Source organism: Salvelinus fontinalis, chromosome 35, assembly GCF_029448725.1.
Source record: "Salvelinus fontinalis isolate EN_2023a chromosome 35, ASM2944872v1, whole genome shotgun sequence".
In the NCBI taxonomy this organism is placed as follows: domain Eukaryota; kingdom Metazoa; phylum Chordata; class Actinopteri; order Salmoniformes; family Salmonidae; genus Salvelinus; species Salvelinus fontinalis.
The window spans coordinates 21048158-21072583 of record NC_074699.1 but is presented as its reverse complement, the minus strand read 5'-3'; the positions used below and the strand labels follow the sequence as shown (position 1 = coordinate 21072583).

At 43.3% G+C, this 24426-nt stretch overlaps 1 protein-coding gene across 1 annotated transcript in view; it reads left to right on the top strand.

Moving 5' to 3' along the window:
- The window catches only part of LOC129834531 (protogenin A-like), a 41806-nt gene extending 18865 nt beyond the window's left edge, over positions 1–22941 (top strand). Inside the window, exons 8-19 of the mRNA XM_055899608.1 lie at positions 232–396; positions 1313–1618; positions 3991–4179; positions 12835–12930; positions 13055–13241; positions 14986–15113; positions 15727–15897; positions 16950–17126; positions 17424–17547; positions 18606–18747; positions 18878–18991; positions 19126–22941. Coding sequence (XP_055755583.1) covers positions 232–396; positions 1313–1618; positions 3991–4179; positions 12835–12930; positions 13055–13241; positions 14986–15113; positions 15727–15897; positions 16950–17126; positions 17424–17547; positions 18606–18747; positions 18878–18991; positions 19126–19533 — 2207 coding nt within the window. The 3' untranslated portion in view covers positions 19534–22941. The remainder of the gene's footprint in view (positions 1–231; positions 397–1312; positions 1619–3990; positions 4180–12834; positions 12931–13054; positions 13242–14985; positions 15114–15726; positions 15898–16949; positions 17127–17423; positions 17548–18605; positions 18748–18877; positions 18992–19125) is intronic.
- The last annotated feature ends 1485 nt before the right edge of the window (positions 22942–24426 follow it).

The window sequence follows — 24426 nt, the reverse complement described above, 5'->3', positions numbered from 1 at the left end:
GAAATCATTGAATGATGATTATGGAAAGTTAACAAAAGTTGTCTTTGTACTCAGAATGTACGCAAATCTTCATAGACCCTTTTATGATTAGGTCCCCCTTTAGTGCCCTAAAGAGTTTGCATCGAAGGATCAGATCCCCTCTGAACTCCTTGCCTATGCATGCAGTTTACAGCTCTGTGGGTGGTAATTGATTAATTGATTAAATGTGTTCCTTTTCTTCCCTCAAACCAGGCTTGAACAATGAGGAATACCAGGTTGTCATTGGCAACGACACAACCCGGTACATTATTGATGACCTGGAGTCAGCGCGGAACTACACCTTCTACATCGTGGCCTACATGCCCATGGGAGCCAGCCGCATGTCAGACCATGTGTTCCAGCACACCCTGGAGGATGGTGAGGCCTCGTCGTTAGCTCCCACATACACAAACATACAGTCCACCCTGGCCTTTATTGGGCTGTAACCCAGGGAAACAGAGGTAATGTGCAGCCATAACTGTCACCCCAGGATGAATAAAAACACCCCCAGATGAATAGTAAAGAGAATGCTTCATATTGATCCTGTAGTCATTGTGTAAGGTCTTCTATCACTCTAATGGAGGACTCAGAGGATGTTTTCCAGTGTGTTTAAACTGTAATGAATAGGCTGTAGAGAGTGTGCAGTACTATAGGTCCTGTAATGAATCTAGTGGGGCTGACCCCTGACTGTCTAATTGGGGTCGTCTCTAAGAGGTGCGCCAGAGGAATAGAGGAGTCTAATAAGGAAGGATTAGATGGTGGACCACTCGGCTGGTTAAACATTAGTCAGGCTGATATTTAGAGATCAGGAATGACCCTCTCTAGTATAATCTAACTCCCCACAAGGGCCCTTCACAGTTCACACCACCCCATTAAATGTTTCTGTACTGTGCAACCGTGACCACCACTTATGATCAAGGATAATTACATTTCTTACATATTCCATAGAAAATAACTGGTCTATTGTCCTTGACTAAGGGAACATCGGTCACATGATTGCATACCAGTCTAAATCAGATCACATCTATTAATTGTGTACACTTGCAGACTTACTGAATTGATTTTCCAGTATGACTGAGTGTGACGCACAGTGAGCTGATTTGTATCTCTTGGTTTGATCATTATAGTCTCAGTAGCTAGCTGTTTAGCAATCGCAGCTCTTCCTTTGGTCCCCAACAAAACACGATACAAAACAACCATAAATATAGACAGAAACCAGAGACAGTAACACAGTAATGAACAAGTTGGTGACTGTATAAGCCTCTACATGACCACTCTGTCTCCCTCTCCACAGTGCCCCTGCGTGCCCCAGAGCTCAGCCTCACCAGCCGCAGCCCCACAGACATCCAGTTGTCCTGGCAGCCCCTTGCAGCCAAGCTAAGCCGAGGCCGGGTGTCAGCCTACCGCTTGTCCTATCGTACCAGTGCCGACCAGGACATCACTCAGCTGGAGCTTCCTGGGGAGAAAACCCAGTATCTGCTGGAGGGCCTGCAGCCCGACACCATCTACCTCCTCCGCATCGCTGCAGCCACTAGCGTGGGCTGGGGGGAACAGTCAGCCTGGACCTCCCACCGCACCCCTAAGGCGTCCAGCGCCAAAGGTACTTACACATGCTCCTCAGTAGTAGCGATGAGGTATTGGCTGCTCCTTGATGGTCAAATGCTAGGTTTCTGCGTGCACATATGATGTTTGTACAGATATGATTACAACTGTATGACTTCTAATCAATCAAAGTCAAAAGACATAAGTAAGCCATAACATCTTTGATGAACTGGAATTTCAACCTTAGATTTGTGGAGCTACCAGCCTGCCACCTCACATAAATAAACATGTAAGGCCTTACTTCCTGCACTGACTTATCATGCACAGTAAAACCATCATGCCTTGCAGGCGCACAGTGAGTGCACACTTCCCTCTACACATAGTCAAAATAGGAGCAAAGGTGCTGGATTATCTCTAAACCTTTCTTCTTCCCAGTCCTCTGCTAAGTGTGTGAGAGAGAGCCATGAGAAGAGCGTCCTCTCTAATAATCTTGTTAAGGCATTGCATTTGTTACTCCATGACCTTTGGCCCTCTCTGTCAGTAACATCGGAATGGCTTCAGTCATGGGTCATAAAAGAGAGGGACCCAGGCCTCTGGGTGGGAGGAAGAATAGTTCTGTTTAGAGCTCCATCTGAGCCTTAGGAGTGGGGGAGGGGGTTGCTGCCCTCTCTCTCTCTCTGTCCCTTTGGAACAAACAGGATCTCTTCTACAATTCAGCCAGGATCATGTCGGCTGAATATGCATTCTGTCAGTAGAACTGAGCACCTGACTCATCTCTGCTAGTGTGTGTTTGTGCCTGGCTGTGTGTTAGACGGGGGCATGGTATGGATGTGCCTCTGTTTGGGGGCTGCAGGCTGGGAGCCGGTTATTTCCATCAGATAAAGCCAGTGAGCAGCTGGGTGGAGAGCATTCTTGTTTTCAAGGAACAAGACAAGCTACAGAGTCAACTTGCTCCCAGCCTGCCACCCTGCATCTCTTGCAATACAATGCTTTTTGGTGACTTTGCCCCTATTTGTCCAGCAAATTATTTCTGGGAAATCTAAATTAGCATGTTTCTGCCATGTTAAGTGGTTTACTCTTAATAATAATTTGGGTGTCCCAAACAAATGTGTTCTTGAACAAGTCTTTAATTTGTTAGGGCTTAGCTAACCTATCTTTATAAATAGTTGTGGACTGTCAATAGTAGCAAGGCTCTGAATGGTATCTGAATATGAAGCAAATTGACCTTTATGAACACATTGGTGTGCCCTGGCCATTGGGCTTAAGGTAAATAATGCCTGATCGGGTAGCAGGGGTTGGGTGTGGGTGGGTTTCATATTCTCCCTTGATTTGGTACTATATTCAGCTTTGCTGGTTGAAATAAAGATATCTGAATAAAAATGAATAGTCATGCAGGTTGAACTCTGTGTATAAGTAGTGCACATGATTCTGTTTGAACCTTACATCCTCAGAACTGTACTCAATAAATCAAATTGTATTGGTCATATACACATATTTAGCAGATGTTATTGCAGGTGTAGCGAAATGCTTGTGATAAGAAATAACACAAACAAAAACAATACTGCAAAGTTGCTTGGGAGCTAGAAGCAGAGCTGCCAAGTCTGTCGGCACCATCTTCACAAAAGAATTACATTAAATAAATACTCAGATGTTTACAGTGACTCTAACCACAGATCTCTCTTTCTTCGTGTCTCCTCACAGTGCCTCTAACCACTGATCTCTCTCTCTTCGTGTCTCCCCACAGTGACTCTAACCACTGATCTCTCTCTCTTCATGTCTCCTCAGTGACTCTAACCACAGATCTCTCTCTCTTCGTGTCTCCTCACAGTGACTCTAACCACTGATCTCTCTCTCTTCATGTCTCCTCACAGTGACTCTAACCACTGATCTCTCTCTCTTCGTGTCTCCTCACAGTGACTCTAACCACTGATCTCTCTCTCTTCATGTCTCCTCACAGTGACTCTAACCACTGATCTCTCTCTCTTCGTGTCTCCTCACAGTGACTCTAACCACAGATCTCTCTCTCTTTGTGTCTCCCCACAGTGACTCTAACCACAGATCTCTCTCTTTTTGTGTCTCCCCACAGTGACTCTAACCACTGATCTCTCTCTCTTCGTGTCTCCTCACAGTGACTCTAACCACTGATCTCTCTCTCTTCATGTCTCCTCACAGTGCCTCTAACCACTGATCTCTCTCTCTTCATGTCTCCTCACAGTGCCTCTAACCACTGATCTCTCTCTCTTCATGTCTCCTCACAGTGACTCTAACCACTGATCTCTCTCTCTTCATGTCTCCTCACAGTGACTCTAACCACTGATCTCTCTCTCTTCGTGTCTCCCCACAGTGACTCTAACCACAGATCTCTCTCTCTTTGTGTCTCCTCACAGTGCCTCTAACCACAGATCTCTCTCTCTTTGTGTCTCCTCACAGTGCCTATGGCCCCTGAGCTACAGTTGGAGCCTCTGAACTGCACCACCATCATAGTGCGCTGGCAGCTGGCACCAGGAAACTCTGTCAGCGTCCAGGGCTACAGGCTGTTCTACCACGAGGAGAGCCAGGCTGAGAGTTCCCTCATCCAGCTGCGTGTCCAGGACAACAGGCACACCATTGGAGGCCTGGGTGAGTAGACTCCACATAGTACACCCGACCTATGATCTCGTTGTTGCTGATTACATTTGTCTTGATTTTGGATTTCAATTGCAAGATTAAGAATATGTTCTAGTCAATGCATGGTTACACAATGAAAGTCCTCCTTAAATTGGATTTGGATCAAAGATGCTCTTAAAAAACATTTTCCGTGTCCTCACCAGACATGTTTAAGGTCTTTTTAGGATCAGAAAAGCCCATTCGTTTGGGAAGGACAAAATCTTTTCATGTGAGTTGTGGGGGCTCATGTCCAGAGGTCCAGATAGAAGCCAACCCCCCATGACCTTACGGCCCTGGCCCCCCAACAGCTTTAGAAATAGCTGCTAGCTGGGACTAAGGAAGGGGTGTTGGGCATATGCTGGTTCTCTGGCCTCTGGGTCAAATTCATTTTGTCACGTTGGAGAGTGTGGAAGGAAAGGGAGTCCCACACCACTGCAGTGGACAACTGACCATCTGTGGCCAGAAGAGGACGGCCAGGTGGCCAGCAGCTGAATTTTGAATCAGGAAGCTCTGGTACTAGACCAGGATTAGAAAGCATAGGGGGGAAGGGGGGGTAAATACAGTATGTGTCCCCTTTTACCTTTTTGTTTTCTTGCTACAGTATGTGTTTTGTCATGGAGGGGTCTTACTGTGATAGGGGCGATAATTATGACTGCTGAAACCTCCTCCTATTTGCCACCAGCTGTTGTTTAGAATAACACAAGGCTATATTGTTGAGTAGGTTTTAAAGTGCTGTACTTTATGAAATATATGTTGTTTTGAATGGATAATTATTTTTCAAAATAGAGTATTTTTATCAAGCTTGAGGTTAAACCTATTGGAGAGATAAGAGAAAGAACATAAGAAGTCTGGCTTTTTGTGTACATTCTCCTTTTCCTCATGAACCACATTTTCCTCCTGGAATAAGATATCACAAAAACACACTTACTATGCCTTGGTTTTTCATTAGTTTCTCATTGAAACATTTTAATGACCTCAATTGTGCTTGTTTGATAGAATAGCTGGCAAAGGTGTATTCCAGGGCTGTCTTTAGAGGAGAGGGAAGCTGTTATTATGGAGCAGATTTATGGTGTGTTTTATGACTGCTATGAGCAGAGCATTTGGAGGAGAATTCACATCAAAGGCTTTCATTGTGTTAGGCTTTAAGGGCCACAAAAGAGACTTAAATGACCAAGAGTCAACCAAATTCAGCCCCTGACCACTGGTAACTGAGCTTTTCTGTAAATACATATCCATGGAATGTGACTTGTAGTATGACATGTTGAAGAGAAGTATGCATCTCATTTATCTTCCCAAAGGTTTCCCTCCTCAGGGGAGAGACTTCCTGTTGGAGAGGAGACACAGCAGTTTAATTTGTCACGTATTACTGTCAGTGTCAGATAGGTTTTAGGTTCGATTTCAGTTCCTGCCCATGGCACCACATTTTTACAACGTTGATTTCAGTAAGTGGCGCGTTAAACAGAGAGACAGCTTAAGATAAAAAAATACTGACTTGACTCAGTTTTCCCTTCGGATATGCTTTGGTCAGTTTAGTGTGACATAGATAATAAACCAATACGAGAAGTGTAACATGAAGTATTTTTTTATTTTAGTGGAGGTGACCCACATCTCCAAACAGGGTATTTTAATTAAAACTGGGTGTTCTCATCAATTTTGGTCTGCTTTAATGTCCATGTTTGCCCATAATTGAGTAGTCCCGGTCTTGATTTGACCTCCCAAGGACAGAACAGCAGTGGAAAGGGCATTTCCCTATTGATTTTGTTCACTGTTGTTTGAGTGACAAACCATGACTTATGTTCCTTAATAAACTATACGGATGAGCAGAGGTGGCTGCTCTGCAACCAAGAAAACAACCAGTCACATAACAAGCATAAACGGTGGTATACATATTGTGCCCGATAGGACATTGTTTTCTTACTGACTTTTAATCAGCCTACTTACTATTGAATTGATGAAGTGTTCTATCTATTAGAAAACACTCTGGATACTTCTCATAATAATATTATTTACCCTCCATGGCATGTCTGAAGTAGAGAGCAAAATGGAGCTTCAATTAAAATGTTAATTGGATTTTATCCAGGATAAAGGATTAAGCTGTAATGTCTCTGATCGTAATGCAATAAACAGAGGCTTTAACTTTAACTCTTTACTTCACCCAAGGACACTTGTGACAGTCACACGGGTTTGGAAACCACAACCACACACAGCCTAGAGAATGTGTTCGATCAGTCAGGGATTATGAACAACACCAATCTTACTGAGTGACTTGATAAGTATTTCAGATCCCTGGGATCTAAATTCACTTGGCTTTGATGTGGTAAAGACAACAAGCCAACCATTACTGTATTATTGAGTAAATGTTGCTCTAAAGTGCACAAATAACATACCTCTCTAACAGAAGAAAAGACATGGTTGAGTTCTGAATCTGTAGTAGAAACAGACCAGCTCTGCTCTGGCTATTACTAAATGATCTCTTAAGACCATTCCACATGACTGAAAGGGCTCTCTAAGTTAGGAATGTGAGAGGTTGTAGCTCAGTGTATAAATGACATGGTGTTGAAATACTGAGGTCCTCTCATTCATGTTTATTCTTCCTGTGGCATAGTCACGGTTGAAATACCTCCCATACCTGTTGGCACCAGGACTGTGTGTACGGTAGTAGATTTATCTCATAGCTTGGGGCCACCTTGCCCATCGTGGAGTGGTCTTTTCTCTGTGAAAACATTAGTTATTGCATGCCTGGTGTCAGATAAAAGATAGATGGGTATTAGTGAGTCCACTACATCAATAAACTGTGTGTGTGTGTGTGTCTCGCTCTCTCTCTCTCAGAGGGAGATATACGCTCCCCCTATGATATATGCTGCTTTGTGGATCAGTGGGGGAGTTGACATTTATGGCCCTGGCTCAGACCCTTCTTGCTGTGGCCTGGGGGGCCATTCTCAGGGCAGAACAAAGCCTTTGGGGCCTGCAGGATCTGCAAAACGGCTGTAAAAAAATCAGGTGACCACAAACAGCTCAAGAATTTCCCCTCAAATACAAACTGGCATCATAATTTATGGAAAGAGCAAAGCCTTCCAAGATTAACCCAACAGGCATGACGGGAAAATGAACCAGCTTCACTTTGGTGTATCTTTAAGCAATGGCAGGGTTAGGCAGATTGTGTATTATTCTGAGGAAATTAGTTATGAACTTTTCTCAAGCAAAGTGAGTAAGGCACAACAAGTTTGAGTGATGTTAGTTTTTGTGATATCTAAGAAGAAACATTTGGCCTTGAATCTACACACAGGGGGATTATTGCCCTTTATTATGTGGCAACTGAAGCATATCTTATCTTTGTGAGGGATTTGGTGTTGTTGAATGAGCCAGGGCTAACACACATTTCCTTTTGACCAGGGTTGGCGGTTAGTGCAATCATGGGTGACTCCATACAGAGGGGGAGGTTTATGTGGACACCTCTTATCTTCAACCATGGAGATCCCTGATAACCTTACCCAAACCATGTGTATTACTCACAGATTTTTTAAATTAACACGTCAAACCATTTCCTTTTGGAAGTTCAATCACTTTTGCAAGTTCTGTATATATTCTAGGTCAGAAAACAAAGTATACCCTTAGGTCACTCCTAGGTTACAAAGAGCAGTTAAGCTGAACAATTGAGCTTGCCATATCTAATCATGCTTTCATTATATCGGCTATGAAATTGGCCATTGAAGAGTTCTGCTTTCTCGCTTCACCATTTCCTCCAATTGGCACTATTTATCATCACCTATTAAGTGACTTATTATTTTTGTCTCTTGGTGTTTTTTCCCCCTTTTATGCTCAGTTCCCCTGCTTACCCCCCCCCCCCCCCCCCACTCCCTCGCCCCCTCCCTCCCCCTTAAGAGCAGTGTCCATAACCCCTCCTTTGGCAGGATTTAGCATGCCCAGATTCCATGTCAAAGGTCATGGCCCAGATGTCAAAGCCCCCTCTCGCAGCCCCACTCCTGCGTAATTACTGCAGGCCCATTGTGCTGTGTGGCTGGGCAGGGGTGGGACTGTGAGACCCTGACTGCTCCTCTTCATAGATGGACACTGGAGCTGAACAAAAGCCCCTGGGACTGTCCAAAGCCGTCCAGCCTGACTGTGGACATGGGACAGGAGGGACAGGAGGGAGCTATGCTAGTGTACACTAATTCATTGTCTTTTACTAGAGAAAGTAAAGATATAGGAACCTCACAAATATGTGCAGTTATTTTCATTAGCATAACTAAATATTTTCTGTAACAAATGACTTCAGTAGCCTAGTCATTGACCCATCTATAATGTCGAAATATAAAGAGAGAAGCTTCGTATTTTTATGCAATCATATGATCAGTAATATTTCCTTTGATCCAATTTTAAGTTGTTGTATCTAATCTATAGAGGATACCACATAGTTTTTAAGACACTTTTAAGTAGTTTTTCTCCCCTCCTGCAAGTCACTTCTTTATCTTTCCCCATTAAGGGTTAGGGCACAGAGAAAGGGCAAGGATTCTGAGAGAGAGAAAAAGAGGCTCAACTCGTATTCCACACCCATGACCTCAGATTCCTTCTGTGTTTTATCTAGGCCTGACCTGCTGGCTCCATTGAAACTCCTCGGGGCTAGGGGTCTTAGTGGCTCAAACCACACCCCTCGGACTCTCCTCCTGCTCACCCCCCTGCCTCCCATAGCCCTGACTCCACCCCCTGGACCCTCCCATAGCCTCAAGGCTCTCAGACCGATCCTAGAAAAAACAGTTGTTTTAGCTCTGGAGCATAGTAAACATGACGAGATGGTTGTTCAACAAAGTGGTTGGATTTTTCACAATGACTGTAATTGCTTATTTAACTGTTCAACTCTTTTGAAGATATAGAGCCTGCTCACCATTACAACATATATTTTCACACACATGCAGTGAATATGATCCTCTAGCAGTTTGTCAGATGATCAACATGGATTATCCTATGGTTTAGATCATATAATTTAAGGTTTCCCAAACTCGGTCTTGGGGCCCCTCTTGGGTGCACGTTTTGTTTTTTGCTCTAGCACTACACAGCTGATTCCAACTTATCATCAAGCTTTGATTGATGGCAGCATTACCGCGAAACTGAAAGCTTTTAACCAGGGCAAGGTGACTGGAAACATCACTGAATACAAACAGTGTAGCTATTCCCTCCGCAAGGCAATCAAACAAGCTAAGCGTCAGTATAGAGACAAAGTAGTCGCAATTCAACGGCTCAGACACAAGAGGTATGTGGCAGGGTCTACAGTCAATCGCGGATTACAAAAAGAAAACCAGCCCCGAAAGACTAAACAACTTCTTTGCTCGCTTTGAGGACAATACAGTGCGACTGACACGGCACGCTACAAAAACCTGCAGACTCTCCTTCACTGCAGCCGACGTGAGTAAAACATTTAAACGTGTTAACCCTCGCAAGGCTGCAAGCCCAGACGGCATCCCCAGCCGCGTCCTCAGAGCATACGCAGACCAGCTGGCTGGTGTGTTTACGGACATATTCAATCAATCCTTATCCCAGTCTGCTTTTCCCACATGCTTCAAGAGGGCCACCGTTGTTCCTGTTCCCAAGAAAGCTACGGTAACTGAGCTGAACGACTACCGCCGCGTAGCACTCACTTCCGTCATCATGAAGTGGTTTGAGAGACTAGTCAAGGACCATATCACCTCCACCCTACCTGACACCCTAGACCCACTCCAATTTGCTTACCGCCCCAATAGGTCCACAGACGACGCAATCGCAACCACACTGCACTAACCCATTTGGACAAGAGGAATACCTATGTGAGAATGCTGTTCATCAACTACAGCTCAGCATTTAACACCATAGTACCCTCCAAACTCGTCATCAAGCTCGAGACTCTGGGTCTCGACCCCGCCCTGTGCAACTGGGTACTGGACTTCCTGACGGGCCGCCCCCAGGTGGTGAGGGTAGGTAACAACATCTCCACCCCGCTGATCCTCAACACTGGAGCCCCACAAGGGTGCGTTCTGAGCCCTCTCCTGTACTCCCTGTTCACCCACGACTGCGTGGCCATGCACGCCTCCAACTCAATCATCAAGTTTGCAGACGACACTACAGTGGTAGGCTTGATTACCAACAACGACGAGACGGCCTACAGGGAGGAGGTGAGGGCCCTCGGAGTGTGGTGTCAGGAAAATAACCTCACACTCAACGTCAACAAAACAAAGGAGATGATAGTGGACTTCAGGAAACAGCAGAGGGAGCACCCCCCTATCCACATCGACGGGACAGTAGTGGAGAGGGTAGAAAGTGTTAAGTTCCTCGGCGTACACATCACAGACAAACTGAATTGGTCCACCCACACAGACAGCGTGGTGAAGAAGGCGCTGCAGTGCCTCTTCAACCTCAGGAGGCTGAAGAAATTCGGCTTGTCACCAAAAGCACTCACAAACTTCTACAGATGCACAATCGAGAGCATCCTGTCGGGCTGTATCACCGCCTGGTACGGCAACTGATCCGCCCACAACCGTAAGGCTCTCCAGAGGGTAGTGAGGTCTGCACAACGCAACTACCTGCCCTCCAGGACACCTACACCACCCGATGTCACAGGAAGGCCATAAAGATCATCAAGGACATCAACCACCCGAGCCACTGCCTGTTCACCCCGCTATCATCCAGAAGGCAAGGTCAGTACAGGTGCATCAAAGCAGGGACCGAGAGACTGAAAAACAGCTTCTATCTCAAGGCCATCAGACTGTTAAACAGCCACCACTAACATTGAGTGGCTGCTGCCATACATGTAAAAAATGTATCACTAGCCACTTTAAACAATGCCACTTAATATAATGTCTACATACCCGACATTACTCATCTCATATGTATATACTGTACTCGATACCATCTACTGCATCTTGCCTATACCGTTCTGTACCATCACTCATTCATATATCTTTATGGACATATTCTTCATCCCTTTACACTTGTGTGTATAAGTTAGCTGTTGTGAAATTGTTAGGTTAGATTACTCGCTGGTTATTACTGCATTGTCGGAACTAGAAGCACAAGCATTTCGCTACACTCGAATTAACATCTGCTAACCATGTGTATGTGACAAATAAAATTTGATTTGATTATTTGAATCAGCTGTGTAGTGGTAGGGCAAAAAAACAAAAGACTACCTTTTATTTGTCTCTGAGACATTATCACAGAAACTGTTAGTAACGTAGAACTCATAAATGACTGCTTCTGTGACTGGAACTGAGGATAGGCATGACCACACTCCTGTGCTCCTCTCAACATATGTGTCCTGGAGCACAACCTAGTGGTCATGTTCTACACTGCATTACTGTTCCATTGCGAAAGGGAAGGGGGATACCTAGTCAGTTGTACAACTGAATGCATTCAACTGAAATGTGTCTAACGCTTTTAACCCAACTCCTCAGAATCAGAGAGTTGCGGAGGGCTGCCTTAATCGATATCCACGTCTTCGGAGCCCGGGGAACAGTGGGTAAACTGCCTTGCTCAGGGACAGAAAAACAGATTTCTACCTTGTCAGCTCGGTGATTCGATCCAGCAACCTTTCGGTTACTGGTGCTCACTATTCCACTGATACTAGTTATGTTATTAGTACCTGTACTCTGTAGATCTCAGATTCCTCTGCCTACTGTGTGTGTAATGATTGTTGACATATTGAAGAGCCTTGGAATTCATAGGAGGCTGTAAGCCATTAGTTTGATAGATCCTCAGCTATTTCAGCAAGGTCCTCTAGGTTGGAGCAGGAGCTTCCTGTAATTGCCTGTGTACTGATATTTTAATACACTGCAGCCGGTTCACCCAATACAGCTATACTCTAGCTCAGACAATTTTTCTGGAATGAGTTATAATATTGTTACGCACAAGACAGGGTAATAACACATTAATATGATGAAGTATTACCTTTCCAACCCTATCCTCCTTATCTGAATATGTCATGCACAGTAACCTGGTTATTCCAGGATGACAAGAGATCGTAGTCTAGGAGACAAATTAACCAATCAATGCAGATATGAAGTGAAACATTTGGATAGGGTTTGGCCTGAACTTTTTATCAGTGGCCTGTTGGGTACAGAGAGGACATTTAACTTAGCAGCGTTTGTTCTACCTGGGGTCTGTAAGGCCACTGACTCTGGCCATGTGATTGACCGCTCTGTCTTTCCTAGGGGGGGCATTGTCTTGTGGTTTAACCCCCCTGTCCTGGAACTGAACAGGACTGACCACTGGCCAGCAGCCCTGGGCGGGGGAAGGGTTCTCCTATTCTCCCTGAAAAGGCAGAGTGATGGATAGAGGAGCTCCTCTATTGTGTGCCTCATTGCCCTGAGCAGGGCAGGAACTGACCTAGGAACTGGGCTCCCAGCACTCAGCATCTGTCGCAGAGCTCCACAGCCAAACCTCAATGACCTCTCAGCCATGCTCTTTCTGATCCAGCACTTTCACAGCCCACTGGTTGGTGAGATCACACAGCCTCTGGTTCAGTGTAATGCCCCCCAGTGGCCAGACACACTCACTTCCACTGTAGGTCACATTGGTCAATTTGAGGTGAATGTCTATGATATGATGTATACTATACCCATAGGTCTACAGTGAAAGATATGTAAATGTTGTTATTTTTAGACCCGAGGAAGAAGTACCATGTGAAGCTACTGGCGTTCAGTTTTTTAGGAGATGGCTACCAGGCAGACCAAACTATCAGCACCCCTGGATGTGTCTGTAAGTTCTTCACATAATGCAAGCAACCATTGTCTATAATGATAGATGATAGTTATTATAATGATAGTTATCAATCCTTTGACACATGAGTACCTCTAGCATAATTTTTTTCTGTGTATATCAGCGGTCCGTGATCGTATGGTGCCCCCTCCACCACCCCCTCACCACGTGTATGCCAAGACCAACAGCTCGTCTGCCGTGTTCCTCCATTGGGGGCGTCCAGCATTCACCTCCAGCCAGATCGTCAACTACACCATCCGCTGTAACCCTGTGGGCCTTCAGAACGCCTCCCTGGTACTCTACCTGCAGACGTGAGTGTCCTATATAATACCTTCCTCTTCATACTCCATGCACATAGTCATTTAACTGGATAGAGGGTGCTTACTATGGTCATAGAACTCAGGGTAGCACTTAGTATGGATTTAAGAATTTGCAGGTCAATTGCCAAAGTATCTGATCTGATTAATAATCTCCATATACAGTATACAGTTGAAGTCGGAAGTTAACATACACTTAGGTTGGAGTCATTAAAACTCGTTTTTCAACCACTCCACAAATTTGTTGTTAATTAACAAACTATAGTTTTGGCAAGTTGGTTAGGACATCTACTTTGTGCATGACACAAGTAATTTTCCCAACAATTGTTTGCAGACAGATTATTTCACTTATAATTCACTGTATCACAATTCCAGTGGGTCAGAAGTTTACATACACTAAGTTGACTGTGCCTTTAAACAGCTTTGAAAAATCCAGAAAAGGATGTCATGGCTTTAGAAGCTTCTGATAGGCTAATTGACATAATTTGAGTCAATTGGAGCTGTACCTGTGGATGTATTTCTAGGCCTACCTTCAAACTCAGTGCCTCTTTGCTTGACATCATGGGAAAATCAAAAGAAATCAGCCAAGACCTCAGAAAAAATATTGTAGACCTCCACAAGTCTGGTTCATCCTTGGGAGAAATTTCCAAATGCCTGAAGGTACCACATTCATCTGTTCAAACAATAGTATGCAAATATAAACACCATGGGACCACGCAGCCGTCATACCGCTCAGGAAGGAGACGCGTTCTGTCTCCTAGAGATGAACGTACTTTGGTGCAAAAAGTGCAAATCAATCCGAGAACAACAACAAAGGACCTTGTGAAGATGCTGGAGGAAACCGGTACAAAAGTATCTATATCCACAGTAAAACGAGTCCTATATCGACATAACCTGAAAGGCCGCTCAGCAAGGAAGAAGCCACGGCTCCAAAACTGCCATAAAGCCAGACTACGGTTTGCAACTGCACATGGGGACAAAGATCGTACTTTTTGGAGAAATGTCCTTTGGTCTGATGAAACAAAACAGCATCATGTTGTGGGGGTGCTTTGCTACAGGAGGAACTGGTGCACTTTACAAAATAGATGGCATCATGAGGTAGGAAAATTCTGTGGATATATTGAAGCAACATCTCAAGACATCAGTCAGGAAGTTAAAGCTTGGTCACAAATGGGTCTATTAAATAAACAATGACCCCATGCATACTTCCAAAGTTGTGGCAAAATGGCTTAAGGACAACAAAGTCAAGGTATTGGAGTGGCCATCACAAAGCCCTGACCTCAATCCTATAGAACATTTGTGGGCAGAACTGTAAAAGCGTGTGCGAGCAAGGAGGCCTCAGTTACACCAACTCTGTCAGGAGGAATGGGCCAAAATTCACCCAACTTCTTGCGGGATGCTTGTGGAAGGCTACCTGAAACGTTTGACCCAAGTTACACAATTTAAAGGCAATGCTACCAAATACTAATTGAGTGTATGTAAACTTCTGACCCACTGGGAATGTGATGAAAGAAATAAAAGCTGAAATAAATCATTCTCTCTACTATTATTCTGACATTTCACATTCTTAAAATAAATTGGTGATCCTAACTGACCTAAGACAGGGAATTTTTACTAGGATTAAATGTCAGGCATTGTGAAAACTGAGTTCAAATGTATTTGGCTAAGGTGTATGTAAACTTCCGACTTCAACTGTATGTTCTAAATCCATTTTTATCACTGTGGTTCTCCTCTACAGTGCTGAGAAGAACATTCTGGTCCCGGACTTAGAGCCCAACACCAGGTATGAGTTTGCTGTCCGCCTGCACCTTGACCAACTGTCCAGCCCCTGGAGCCCTGTGGTCTACCAGAGCACTCTGCCTGAAGGTGAGCACCAACATGAGTTCATACAACCGCACATGCTGTATAGATGAATAGAATATACTCTCAACCTTTTTGGGCTCCGGTGGTATTTCCTAGCCTACTGAAATAGAATACTTACTGGAATCATTGTACCGGTCTTAAGTCTGCTTATCTCCCCAGGACTCTCGCAGTCACGTATCCATAATGCTCTGCGTTCTGCAAACAAATCACAACTAGAGCGCAGCCACTTGAAAGATCCTTGCCAATGAGCTCTCATTTCCCCTCTAATGGTGTTTTGCTCATGAAAGGATGAGAAAGACACAGGAGCAAATTCATTGAACTGCACAGTAGTCTATATGCTCACTCTCACTGCATTATTACACATCTACACATCTCTAGGAAAAGGGATCATAAGCAAGGGCCATAGCTTGTGAGATGTAGTTGTCCTTTTGAGTGACATCAAAGAACCTTCTCTGATTAAAATGTCGCTATGCTCTAGGCCCTGGTTCAGACTTACATTTTCAGTATTCCTCAACTCATTACCAGTTATGAAGAGCAAATATAATTTTTTTATGACAGTTGTACATCTTCATCAGCGATTTAGCCTCGGGTAAAACTGGCATTTTTTCTTCCTCAGCTCCTACTCTGCCACCGTCAGGTGTGAAAGTGACTCTGATCGAGGACGACACAGCGCTGGTGTCATGGAAACTTCCAGATGAGCCCAACTTGGCGGTGACACGTTTTACCATCCTCTACGCTTCCAGGAAGGCCTGGGTAGCTGGAGAGTGGAAGGTGCTGCAGAGGGAAGGTGAGCCAAAGAGAGAGAAAGAGAGAATGTGAGAAAGAGAGAGAGAGATGAGCTGCAGGCTAAACTGGGCTGCAGAGACAAAGAGCCCTGCCCCAGCTCCACACCATACAGGCCATTGAAAATCAACTAATTTCATCCTCCAGTCCATTTCTGTATTTGTTACTAGTCCTTGTGATCTCTGGTTGTTCTTAGATAACCCCCTCCTGTTGTCTTACCAATCAAAGGATGGATTATATACTTTGAGCTTTGATTTAGCACTGGGGGGGTGTGATCTGTCTTTGTGGCTTTAGGTCCAATATTCTCATTCTTCTCAAGATTATAATCATTCAACCTGAAACACACTGGTCAAGAGAGCTTTAGTCACTATGGACTACTACCATATAGTTAATGTGGCCATAGCAACACACACATATGCTTTGTGTACCCAAAGGCCTGACGCGTGGCAGTAAGTAATACTGGCCAGCTGCGAGAGTGTCCAGCTCCTGGGTAAAGAACACAGATTCTGGGTAGCATAGGCGTAATTGAGAGCAGATGACTCCAGGAAATGTGAGGCATCTGATCTTTCCTTCTAAGCCACAGGTGAGGGGGTCAAAAGTGAGGCTGTTCACAAAGCCATCCTGCCTTGCCCCAGCCCCCCACCACTGTAAATCAACCCTGTCACCTCAACCGTTACTGCTGGGACCTCAGTGGAGCTGGGTGGTACGGGGGGGGTTAGAGCCCTCTGATCCCTGACCCTCCGTCCTTTGCCTGACAATCTGGTCACAAATATCCCCCAATATGCCTCAGGTTATGTGTTTTTTTCCCACTGAATTGTAAACCCTTGTTCTTCATGAGTCAGTTGAAAATGGGAGAGGCGCAGAAACAAAATCAGGCCTGACATATTTCCTCCAGTTCATATTTTTTTAGATGAATTTGAACAGCTATATTTATTACCACGTGGCAAATGACAACACCACAGTGTGTTGAAACAATATTCACATATCCATTTCCTTTTATTGCTGAGGCTCAAATTGGTTGACATAGGTCACTAATCACTTATTTCTTGGTGATAGGGAGCATCACCATGGCTCTACTGGAGAACCTACAGCCAGGGAACATCTACCTGGTCAAGGTGTCTGCGTCCAACGATATGGGAGACGGGCCGTTTTCACACACCGTAGAACTGGCTGTGCAGAACGATGGCTCCACCTCCGGTCACAACCCCAGGCACTCCCATGGCTCAGCTACAGGTTAGTGACTAATGTGGTGCATACTTGGTCTTTCGTTCATTGACTTTCATGACAGGATTCCTCTTGTTATCGTCACTTGCCCTACTAGATGTAATATACATTCAATAGCTTGGCCTGCAGCCTTGGTCTCCTGCTAAATTATTTACACTGTAATACATCTCTGTGAATGTCAGGGGAGGTGATTGCCAGTTGTATTGATTTTGATACACAGTGTGGCGATGTAGTACCCAAACAGAGCCTAGATAGGAGTGCATGTCTCCAGTGGCCGTCTCATCACTTGTGACAACTGTCTTGCAGTGTTCTCTGGTGGCTTCTACCACCTGGACCAGAAGTCGATGACCGGGATCATCGTGGGGGTTTGCATTGCACTGATCTGCATAATCATCTGTGCCTTCATCCTTGTCTGCAGAGGCAAAAACAGGTAACCATTTTAACAGATTCAGTGTGATTTTGTTGTAAGTTGATATGACATTACTTTTCTGACTGCCACGTTGGTTTGGATAGAACCTCTTCTGTTATTTCTACACTGCTCAAAAAAATAAAGGGAACACTTAAACAACACAATGTAACTCCAAGTCAATCACACTTCTGTGAAATCAAACTGTCCACTTAGGAAGCAACACTGATTGACAATAAATTTCACATGCTGTTGTGCAAATGGAATAGACAAAAGGTGGAAATTATAGGCAATTAGCAAGACACCCCCCAAAACAGGAGTGATTCTGCAGGTGGTGACCACAGACCACTTCTCAGTTCCTATGCTTCCTGGCTGATGTTTTGGTCACTTTTGAATGCTGGCGGTGCTTTCACTCTAGTGGTAGCATGAGACGGAGTCTACAACCCACACAAGTGGCTCAGGTAGTGCAGCTCATCCAGGATGGCACATTAATGCGAGCTGTGGCAAGAAGGTTTGCTGTGTCTGTCAGCGTAGTGTCCAGAGCATGCAGGCGCTACCAGGAGACAGGCCAGTACATCAGGAGACGTGGAGGAGGCCGTAGGAGGGCAACAACCCAGCAGCAGGACCGCTACCTCCGCCTTTGTGCAAGGAGGTGCACTGCCAGCGCCCTGCAAAATGACCTCCAGCAGGCCACAAATGTGCATGTGTCAGCATATGGTCTCACAGATGGTCTGAGGATGTAGACTCCGTCTCATGCTACCACTAGAGTGAGAGCACCGCCAGCATTCAAAAGTGACCAAAACATCAGCCAGGAAACATAGGAACTGAGAAGTGGTCTGTGGTCACCACCTGCAGAATCACTCCTGTTTTGGGGGGTGTCTTGCTAATTGCCTATAATTTCCACCTTTTGTCTATTCCATTTGCACAACAGCATGTGAAATTTATTGTCAATCAGTGTTGCTTCCTAAGTGGACAGTTTGATTTCACAGAAGTGTGATTGACTTGGAGTTACATTGTGTTGTTTAAGTGTTCCCTTTATTTTTTTGAGCAGTGTATGTTAATATTGTATGATTGTTTGACAGGAAATCTTCTGCTACTAAAGCCATCATGCAGGAGGCTGGTCAGGTCCCCTCTGCTTCGGTCCACCTGGGCTCTGAGGGCCAGGCTGAGAATGCTGATGTCATGGTGCCAATGATGAGAGCAGACCACTTCATTGATGCCAAGGTAAGGGGATATGGCTCTGTAACGCCCTTCCTTTCCTCTAACATTTCCTCTTGCATTATGTCTCCAAAGCACATGGAAAATAACCAATGTAGACAGATTCAGAGCACTGCAAATGTAATTTAATTTTCAGGGTGGAACAAATCTGATCATCAATAGCCTCGGACCAGTTTATCCAATCACTGAGAAGAAAAATAAGTGGTTTTCCTTCAGAAATAAGAAAAAACTGAATGCTAAGAAAAGCCAGGTAAGAAAGATAAAAAACAAAAGTGTTCAAGTAACATAACATTACTTAAATAGAACCTAATGAGGTGAGACCAGCAGCTATTCCTCCTTTTATCCATATGAATTCCCTTCGTTCACCCTTTCTTACTTACTCAGATCCAGAGGAAGAGCCATGGAATCTGCTCATACCAGCCAGGAGTAACAGTGCTGTGCTACGAGGATGAGTCTCTGTCGTCACCCAACCAGCCCACCTCCCTGCAGGTCCTGTTTGGACCACCTGGTGACACAGAGGGCTCCTCCAACAGTGAAGGCAGCCACGAGACAGGTGACTCGGGCCGTTACTCTCACGACGACATAGAGATGACCAACCTGTCCTCTGGGCCCAGCAGCTGCCCTGCGTCTCTGAAAGAGGAGGAGAGTGGGGGGTCAGGCTGCAGTCCTGCCCAGGAGAGTGAGGGTGAGCAGTCTCACCTCGACCTGGACATTGGAGATTCCATGGAGAAACCGTGCAACCATCACCACGATCAGGCCCCAGACAATTCCCAGCCTGCACTTTCTCTCTAGCAGTCTGTGTGACCTCCCATCAATCCCTCAACCCTAAACTCACTCCACTGTTCTAAAAGACAATGAGCAGTTATCAAAAAATCCAGGTCTTTGGAAGAACTGGGCTCTGGTTTGGGTTCTGGTGACTTCTATCAAAGAATCTTCTAGTGAATGTGTACTCATTTTATTTTTATTCTAAATGTTTATATGTGTTTGAAAGAAAAATCTCACCCACCATGAATGTTTCAAGAGATTGTCAAAAATGTGAAATGTGACTGTTACATTTCTGACATTATTTAAGAGTTTATCACTGGAGCAAAGTGTAGAGTGAGCCCTTCTTTTGCTGATGATCTACCTCAGTTTACCTCTCGGTAAACTCCAACTATATATTTAATAATAACGACTTATACCTGAGTTATGGAAGGAGTCTCTTCCTTTATGGAACAACTAATACGTCCTGATGGCAATTTGTTTTTGCTAGGTCAGACTAGTCCCATATTCATTTTCCTCCTTGTTTGTAATGAAGTACGGGATTGTAAGGGTACTGCAGATCTCACTTAAAGCTTTGTCATTTTATTTTTATCACAGGTTAATTGGACTATTTCTCAGGTTACTTGGCTATGGTAGATTAAGGGCCAGTACAATTTACTACATAAGTTGCTGAAACTCAATAATAAGCCAGTATGACACTTTTCAGGTTATCCATAGTAATAATGGTTAAGAATGAATGTGCAGTTGCCCTTGCAATTCCTGTTTTATACTACCTCTTTTTAAGCATTATTTTGTTGTGTTATTATTCTCCTGAACTCAGGGAACTATGTTTAGTACATTTGAAAAGCCATGTGTAATGTTCCATGGTTGACTGACAGGGTATCTTCTTAGTGCTGAGCTGCTCATTGTAGAGGGTAGTTGCCATAGATCTGTATTGAATGTATCTCTAGAACATTGTCAGTTACGGTTCAGAGCCTTGTGATGCCCTACTCACAGGTGGAAAAACCTGTTTGAATTAAGTTGGAATTATGTGTCTGTGGTATGGCAGGCTATCTTTTTGGTTATTTTGCGAAAGAACATGCCAAAAATGCTTGTGTCGACGCGTTTCAACACAGCAGACCTTAAAAACTTTATAAATGGCCTTAATGGGGAAAGAGACCCTCAGATGTCGGAGACAAACAGAAAGGCTCCTATACCAAAGTCCGATCCATCTGAGGTCCAACTCTTTTACACATGGGGATGGGAGAAGTATGAAGAATGATTGTTGAAAAGTAAAAGCGTTAAATCAGTGCGATGGAAGTGAATGGAATGAATACCAAGAAAGCATTTTATCTCTAAAGATATCTATATTTTTGTCTACGTTTATGTACTACTGAGTACAGATTCAAGTTACTTTTTTGTTCTTTAAGTAGTTGATACTTTACCATAGAGTAGAAAAATAAGTTTAGCACTTGTCAGATTAGTTTGATTTGTTGATCACAGCCAATGTGCAGCGGTGACTGATGCTATCATACAAAGTAATTGTTTGCTCCCTCTGTTTGTTTTTGATCTCTCAGTGGGTCACTGGGAAAATAACAGTGAGGTTTTTCTCATGTATTAGACCAAAAATCGAACGCAGATCAGCTGAGATGCTGCTTCCAAGACAAAGCCTTGCACATGTGTGCCCCCGTTCTGTGACCAACTGAGTTGAGATGCGGGTTCTCTCAAAGTGCCCCCAGGATTTTGGGCCCTTGTTAATGGTTCAAATGACAATAATAATCAATGTCATGCACACTAACCAAATCATCCTATTATTGGTTTTCTTTAGAGCTTTACTGTTGCAACTAGATGTGTACATTGTAGGGGGAAATTATATGATGAGCTAAATACAGTATATTATATTGATTCTCATCCTACATTGCAACAGTATTTTCAATCAACAGATTTCTAACTAATAGGATGACAGTTTGCATGAAGTGTGACACAATCAGTTTTACTTTCTTTTGAATGGCAAACAATGTATACCAAAGAATTCAGTTCACTGTTGCGCATTGGCAAAAGATCCATTTAGACATATATCTTTGCATGATATTTTCTCATTTTATATGGTTCCAAAAGCTTTATCTCCATTTAGGTTTTGATTACTACTTAATAAATGGGTGTCTATTAGACCACAAACCAAGATGAAAGTTGTACACCGTTAGTGCTTTTAAACGTGCATTGTTATTTGTCATTGAAGCAAAAAAATACAGATTTTTCTACATTCTTTTTTACTTTTTCTCACTAGACGAGAAATATATATTATTGTTATTTCTATGGGGTTTCGCATACCCCAGTTTTGAGAAAGTACCAACTGAATTTAGTTTTTTCCTAGATGCCTAAAATGTATTAATCTTTGATATGAATGTGAATACCCCTTTAAACTGTTGTAGATGAGCATTAGTCTGAAAACCTGTGTTAAAATGTCAAGTTCATATTGTATATGGAATATTTTAGTTGTTTTTGCTTTTTATTTACATGTGTAATCCTCTGCATTGTTATAATGCCCGGTGACTGCAATCCAACTCTCTGATAACTAAAAATTGGAATAGACAAGTTATTATTGAGCAGTAGCAGTATTGTTTTTGTCTTTTCAATTTTGATAAAGAGTAACCATAGGGTTCTCATTCTTATATATGTTTTCAGAATCAGAATGTTCGAGAGGGTTCTGCATTCTCGTATTGGTTGTGAAAGTCCGATAAGTGATATACCGTCTTCTACCTCAGGTTCCTCTTCCAGCTTTTGATAGAGATGTGATGGATGCTATAGTCAGAGGGGGTCAGTGTTATGCAAGAGATGGAAGAACAAGTGATGCAGATCCAGTCCTGTGTCTCTTAAATTTCAAAAGTTGTGTTCTCTTTTTATTTTTTTTATTTTTTACATGTGAATATAAAGGGATAAAGTGGAGGACTTGGTGTGAATCATAATTATCTGGTGTTCTGAGTCCTCTTTACTTCTGCAGTCACGTTTTTCTGTAAAGGCTGTGCTGCTGGCTTTAGCTGCAATGGTGGAACGCTGTGGGTCATTTACAGTTAAACTCAGGGGAACCCACAGCTGCTCCACAGTTGTAGTGAGAGTAGCTTTGGGACACAACATTGGGAGTCCGTGTAACCAATACACAGACTCACGTTGTTGTTTCAAAGTTATAGTAAGAGCAGGCACAGGCCTTGAAATTGAATGTACCTTTTGTCATTATTTTGTATTAATGTTTTGTTTTCCTTTTTTCTGTTTGCTCTTTGATCACTCACCAACAGCTTTTCAACAAGATATTCAGGCAAGCCTTGGTCCTTACTACAACTTTCTTCGTGACGGAAATGTTATAGCCTACTTGTCCAATTAAAGTTACAAATAATTTAAACAATATATTATTCTCAGAAAGACTGATTCTGAGTTTAAATAAAAATAAACAATGTGAACTTTCTTGCACGTATTGGTATGTCTGTCCTCATTGTTACTCTAATACAGTTTAATAGTTTTATAATGATACTCTAATACTTGTTTGTATCAGTAGTTGTTATAACAACCTTCTTTATAACTCACACATTTGCCATAGTTGATCACACAATGCATATTGCCATGAATCGTTGTTTGCTATTAATTCTTGAAGGTGAACTTAGTGGTCTCCATTGTGTGTGGGGCATGGAAGTGTGTGGGGCATGGAAGGGACACATCAGGCTTACCTGGAGGGTCCATGTATGTTTAGTTATTTTTGTTATTGTAGCCAATACAGTAAGTTAAAATAAGCCTTTTTATTGATATCGGTATAGCTCATCAACATCCTTTCCTGCTGAATGAAAGGCAGACTCTATTCAATTGTGAACACGGCTTTTGCTACAACAAATTGACCTACATCTCTAAATGTATACAGGTGTAGGATCTTAATTTGATCAGCCTGTTGTTGCAGGAAATGTCCTGAACAGCAGAAAATGCAAACTTGCAACGTATTCAAGGTTTAAAAAGGCTTCTAAAGTTTGTAATTTCTACATTAAGATGTCAGACTTGATTTGCCCTAACAAAAAAGGTATCAACCCTTTCAACACTGTTAGTTAATTATAATCCACACAATAATTCACATTATTGTGAGAAAATAAGTTGACTTTGTTTTTCACTCTCCATTTTCACTCGGAAATCAAAATAACAAAACGTACACGGACCCTGGAGTGCACTTGTATGGTCATGTCCTTTGGTCCATTTTGTGACAATGGTTGTCTTCCCCACCGGACATTTGGGGCCAAAGATTGAAGACTTCCTCTTGTAGTCAGTTAAAGGCCCCTCTGGCATTATCTTCAGTTATTACAGTCCATTCAATCATTGGTCTTCCCTTATCTGAAAAAGCAGCAATTAATTACTGTTAATGGATGAAAGTCAATACATGGATTGTTTAACCCCAGGTGTATGACAGTAGAGCCTCTGTTTGGAGAGATATGCAACCTACCAAAAAAAGTGTCCATAGATGGCTGTGAAAAAGAAACCAAAACATCTATAGTGTAGCCTATACAACAACTTTATTATTTTAATTTAGTGAAACATTTAGCTTTTTGTAAATACTGTAGCCTATTCCTACAGTAAAAACAACTTTTGAAGTGTGTACAGAAGTTAGGCCTATTAGGCTGCAATTCATCATGACTAAGGAGATAACACTTCAGAAAATGAATAGCGCAAAACTCATCCAAAGAGAGTGGTAAGTATGTAATAAACCTCAAATAAACAGTTAGACAGACCGATATTGCCACTAAATATCCAGACTGCACTTATTAGCTTCCGCCCCAGTCGAATCATTACATCAGCGGTTCATCACAGTACACCGACACTTCTGACGAAGCAGCAGTGCAGACACATTCAACATGCCAATGTGGAGGGGTCTGTGCTGTCACACAAAGGTTCCGTTTGTCAAAATCTAATATT